This window comes from Oncorhynchus masou, unplaced genomic scaffold, assembly GCF_036934945.1.
Source record: "Oncorhynchus masou masou isolate Uvic2021 unplaced genomic scaffold, UVic_Omas_1.1 unplaced_scaffold_844, whole genome shotgun sequence".
Lineage (NCBI taxonomy): Eukaryota > Metazoa > Chordata > Actinopteri > Salmoniformes > Salmonidae > Oncorhynchus > Oncorhynchus masou.
In genome coordinates, this window is record NW_027014907.1 from 57,501 (window position 1) to 63,641 (window position 6,141).

Below are 6,141 nucleotides of genomic sequence, written 5' to 3' on the forward strand. Positions count from 1 at the left end.
AGGTGCTTCCTCCGGAGAGAGAGGGGGGGGGGCTTGGTCCCTTGGAGCACCACCTCCAGAGAGCTTCACCATGTCCAAGAAGTGGCCCGGGGGTGCCGGGGCTGGGGTCCGAGGCAAGATGGAGAGGGCCGATTCGTTGGCGTCCCTGCAGGCTGCCAATGAAGATCTGAGGGCCAAACTCACAGACATCCAGATAGAACTACAGCAGGAGAAAAGCAAGGTGGGAACAGTAAGACAAGCGTTGATTCAACATGTATTCAACCAGGTGGGAACAGGGAGACACCCGTTGATTCAACATGTATTCAACCAGGTGGGAACAGTGAGACACACGTTGATTCAACATGTATTCAACCAGGTGGGAACAGTCAGACACGCGTTGATTCAACATGTATTCAACCAGGTGGGAACAGTCAGACACGCGTTGATTCAACATGTATTCAACCAGGTGGGAACAGGGAGACACCCGTTGATTCAACATGTATTCAACCAGGTGGGAACAGTGAGACAAGCGTTGATTCAACATGTATTCAACCAGGTGGGAACAGTGAGACAAGCGTTGATTCAACATGTATTCAACCAGGTGGGAACAGTGAGACAAGCGTTGATTCAACATGTATTCAACCAGGTGGGAACAGTCAGACACGTGTTGATTCAACATGTATTCAACCAGGTGGGAACAGTGAGACACGCGTTGATTCAACATGTATTCAACCAGGTGGGAACAGTGAGACAATCGTTGATTCAACATGTATTCAACCAGGAAGTCTCATTGATTGTTAGAAGACCTCTTTGCCAAGGCCTGAGGCACTACCGGACAGGCAGTGGTTTTTTAGATTGGTGTTTTAGACATACACTCAAGGAAGGTGGAGATGTATACAGACGGGTTACCAATAATGTCTGTGACTTTCAATATTTGATGAGGAGGAACTTGGAAAGGAGTGAAGTCCGTCTCGTGGTGGGATAGAAGTAGGAAACATCTATGTTACCACTCAACGCAGCCACTGGCAGTATATTGTTTTTGTATTTTATATTTAACAAGGCCAGTCAGTTAAGAACAAATTCTTATTTACAATGACAGCCTACACTGGCCAAACCTGGACGGCCCTGGGCCAGTTGTGCTCCGCCCTATTGGACTCCCAATCACGGCCGGGTTGTGATACAGCCTGGAATGGAACCAGGGTCTGTAGTGACTCCTTTAACACTGAGATGCAGTGTCTTAGACCGCTGTGATACAGCCTGGAATCGAACCAGGGTCTGTAGTGACTCCTCTAACACTGAGATGCAGTGTCTTAGACCGCTGTGATACAGCCTGGAATCGAACCAGGGTCTGTAGTGACTCCTCTAACACTGAGATGCAGTGTCTTAGACTGCTGTGATACAGCCTGGAATCCAACCAGGGACTGTAGTGACGCCTCTAACACTGAGATGCAGTGTCTTAGACCGCTGTGATACAGCCTGGAATCGAACCAGGGTCTGTAGTGACTCCTCTAACACTGAGATGCAGTGCCTTAGACCGCTGTGATACAGCCTGGAATCGAACCAGGGTCTGTAGTGACTCCTCTAACACTGAGATGCAGTGTCTTAGACCTCTGTGATACAGCCTGTAATCAAACCAGGGTCTGTAGTGACGCCTCTAACACTGAGATGCAGTGCCTTAGACCGCTGCGCCACTCGGGAGCCCAGTATTCTCACAGACGTCTCTTCCCTTTTAGATTATATTTCTATCTGCACTGAACGATCTCCTCTGTGTTAATTCATTACAGGGGTAATGTGGCACTACTGTAGTACAGATTGGCTAATACGTATTCCTGTCGATGGTTGAGTCACAAATGGATCCCTACTCCCTACTAAAGTACACTACTCTAGGCCTTGATCCCTATGGGTCCTGTACAGGGTGCCATTTGGGAAGCAAGCCTATGTAATCTGTGCACGATAGGACTGTTTCAATGTCAGTGTGCTCGTTGACTGACAGCCTGAGGGGCTAATGGTTCGGCTGGAGGAGCATGCCTGACATGTACCCGTCATTGGCTGTGTGTTTTGATTGACAGCTTGGGGAGCTAATTGCACAGCTGAGACTGTTAATGACATGTCCATGTCATTGGCCGTGTGTGAATGCCTTGTACAGGGGAGGAGCTGGGAGTACATTAGCTAACTTTCCACTGCTGAGTGTCTGTTTAACTTGTCAGGACATGCTTTACATTATGAGCCCCATTCCCCAGTCAGTCTGGCTTTAGGCTCACTGGAAAGTAACTGTGGGAAGAGACTAGCTTGGCTCCTCTGTTCGGTTACGTTGACGAGGGGCACCACACCATATCATCATTGTGATATGATATTATATGTTGTGAGTTTTATGTGAATTGTCTTGATCACATATCCCATATCGGTCCCACCAGAGTAGTGGTCACTGGTCAGTATGGTACGATGGTAACCCCAATGTCTCTGAAACAGGTTTCTATGGATCTACAGCCAATCAAATCAAACTTTGTCACATGCTTTGATTTTTTATTTTTTTTTACCTTTATTTAACCAGGCAAGTCAGTTAAGAACAAATTCTTATTTTCAATGACGGCCTAGGAACAGTGGGTTAACTGCCTGTTCAGGGGCAGAACGACAGATTTGTACCTTGTCAGCTCGGGGGTTTGAACTCGCAACCTTCCGATTACTAGTACAACGCTCGAACCACTAGGCTGCCCTGCCGCCCCAATACAACAGGTGTAGACCTTACTGTGAAATGCTTACTTACAATCCCTTAACCAACAATGCAGTTCAAGAAAGAGTTAAGAAAATATTTACCAAATAAAAAAAATATATATATACAGTTGAAGTGGGAAGTTTACATACACTTAGGTTGGAGTCATTTAAACGTTGTTTTTCAACCACTCCACACATTTCTTGTTAACAAACTATAATTTTGGCAAGTCGGTCAGGGCATCTACTTTGTTCATGATACAAATCATTTTTACAACACTTGTTTACAGACAGAATATTTCACTTATAATTCACTGTATCACAATTCCAGTGGGTCAGAAGTTTACATAAACTAAGTTGACTGTGCCTTTAATCAGCTGGGAAAATTCCAGAAAATTATGTCATAGCTTTAGAAGCTTCTGATAGGCTAATTGACATCATTTTAGTCATTGGAGGTGTACCAGTGGATTTATTTCAAGGCCTACCTTCAAACTCAGTGCCTCTTTGCTTGACATCATGGGAAAATCTAAAGAAATCAGTCAAGTATAAACACCATGGGACCACACAGCCGTCATAACGCTCAGGAAGGAGACGCGTTCTGTCTCCTAGAGATGAATGTACTTTGGTGCGAAAAGTGCAAATCAATCCCAGAACAACAGCAAAGGACCTTGTGAAGATGCTGGAGGAAACAGGTACAAAAGTATCTATATCCACAGTAAAACGAGTCCTATATTGACATAACCTGAAAGGCCGATCAGCAAGGAAGAAGCCACTGCTCCAAAACTGCCATAAATAACCCAGACTACGGTTTGCAACTGCACATGGGGACAAAGGTCGTACTTTTTGGGGAAATGTCCTCTGGTCTGATGAAACAAAAATAGAACTGTTTGGCCATAATGCCCATCGTTATGTTTGGTGGAAAAATGGGGAGGCTTGTAAGCCGAAGACCACCATCCCAACCGTGAAGCACGGGGGTGGCAGCATCATGTTGTGGGGTTGCTTTGCTGCAGGAGGGACTGGTGTACTTCACAAAATAGATGGCATCACGAGGATGGACAATTATGTGGGTATATTGAAGCAACATCTCAAGATATCAGTCAGAAAGTTAAAGCTTGGTCGCAAATGGGTCTTCCAAATGGACAATGACCCCAAGCATATTTCCAAAGTTGTGGCAAAATGGCTTAAGGACAACAAAGTCAAGGTATTGGAGTGGCCATCACAAAGCCCTGACCTCAATCCTCTAGAACATTTGTGGGCAGAACTGAAAAAGTGTGTGAGAGTAAGGAGGCCTACAAACCTGACTCAGTTACACCAGCTCTGTCAGGAGGAATGGGACAAAATTCACCCAATTTATTGTGGGAAGCTTGTAGAAGGCAGCCCGAAACGTTTGACCCAAGTTAACCAATTTAAAGGCAATGCTACCAAGTACTAATTGAGTGTATGTAAACTCCTGACCCACTGGGAATGTGATGAAAGAAATAAAAGCTGACATAAATCATTCTCTCTACTATTATTCTGACATTTCACATTCTTGAAATAAAGTGGTGATCCTTAACTGACCTAAAACAGGGAATTTTTCTTCTGATTAAATTTCAGGAATTGTGAAAAACTGAATTTAAATGTATTTGGCTAAGGTGAATGTAAACTTCCGACTTCAACTGTAAGTGAAAGTAACACAATAAAATAACAACAAGGCAATATACAGGGGGTACCGGTACCTAGTCAATGTGGAGGCTATATACAGGGGGTACCGGTACAGAGTCAATGTGGAGGCTATATACAGGGGGTACTGGTACAGAGTCAATGTGGAGGCTATATACAGGGGGTACCTGTACAGAGTCAATGTGGAGGCTATATACAGGGGGTACCCGTACAGAGTCAATGTGGAGGCTATATACAGGGGGTACCCGTACAGAGTCAATGTGGAGGCTATATACAGGGGGTACCTGTACAGAGTCAATGTGGAGGCTATATACAGGGGGTACCTGTACAGAGTCAATGTGGAGGCTATATACAGGGGGTACCTGTACAGAGTCAATGTGGAGGCTATATACAGGGGGTACCCGTACAGAGTCAATGTGGAGGCTATATACAGGGGGTACCGGTACAGAGTCAATGTGGAGGCTATATACAGGGGGTACTGGTACAGAGTCAATGTGGAGGCTGTATACAGGGGGTACCGGTACAGAGTCAATGTGGAGGCTATATACAGGGGGTACCGGTACAGAGTCAATGTGGAGGCTGTATACAGGGGGTACCGGTACAGAGTCAATGTGGAGGCTATATACAGGGGGTACCGGTACAGAGTCAATGTGGAGGCTATATACAGGGGGTACCGGTACAGAGTCAATGTGGAGGCTATATACAGGGGTACCGGTACCTAGTCAATGTGCGGGGGTAGTCGAGGTTGTTTGTACATGTAGGCAGGGGTGAAGTCATACCTGACTATGACGCACCATACCTGAAGACTGTTTCAGACAATATGATGTCACAATAAGGGATACTTATCACCCACTATGCAGGTTTATTTCAGACAATATGATGTCACAATAAGGGATACTTATCACCCACTATGCAGGTTTATATCAGACAATATGATGTCACAATAAGGGATACTTATCACCCACTATGCAGGTTTATTTCAGACAATATGATGTCACAATAAGGATACTTATCACCCACTATGCAGGTTTATATCAGACAATATGATGTCACAATAAGGATACTTATCACCCACTATGCAGGTTTATTTTAGACAATATGATGTCACAATAAGGGATACTTATCACCCACTATGCAGGTTTATTTCAAACAATATGATGTCACAATAAGGATACTTATCACCCACTATGCAGGTTTATATCAGACAATATGATGTCACAATAAGGATACTTATCACCCACTATGCAGGTTTATTTTAGACAATATGATGTCACAATAAGGATACTTATCACCCACTATGCAGGTTTATTTTAGACAATATGATGTCACAATAAGGATACTTATCACCCACTATGCAGGTTTATTTTAGACAATATGATGTCACAATAAGGATACTTATCACCCACTATGCAGGTTTATTTTAGACAATATGATGTCACAATAAGGATACTTATCACCCACTATGCAGGTTTATTTTAGACAATATGATGTCACAATAAGGATACTTATCACCCACTATGCCAATATGATGTCACAATAAGGATGCACTATGCAGGTTTATTTTAGACAATATGATGTCACAATAAGGATACTTATCACCCACTATGCAGGTTTATTTTAGACAATATGATGTCACAATAAGGATACTTATCACCCACTATGCAGGTTTATTTTAGACAATATGATGTCACAATAAGGATACTTATCACCCACTATGCAGGTTTATTTTAGACAATATGATGTCACAATAAGGTTTATACTTATCACAATAAGGATACCACTATGCAGGTT

General features: G+C 43.6%; 1 protein-coding gene across 10 annotated transcripts in view; it reads left to right on the forward strand.

Moving 5' to 3' along the window:
* Nucleotides 1-6,141, forward strand: part of LOC135537808 (janus kinase and microtubule-interacting protein 3-like) — a 129,501-nt gene that overhangs the window by 29,504 nt on the left and 93,856 nt on the right. For all 10 annotated transcript variants that reach the window (XM_064963818.1, XM_064963821.1, XM_064963823.1 and 7 more), the window contains exon 2: nucleotides 1-220. This exon is cut by the window's left edge and continues 67 nt beyond it. In XM_064963818.1, the coding sequence (XP_064819890.1) occupies nucleotides 71-220 (150 nt within the window). In that variant the 5' untranslated portion in view covers nucleotides 1-70. The remainder of the gene's footprint in view (nucleotides 221-6,141) is intronic.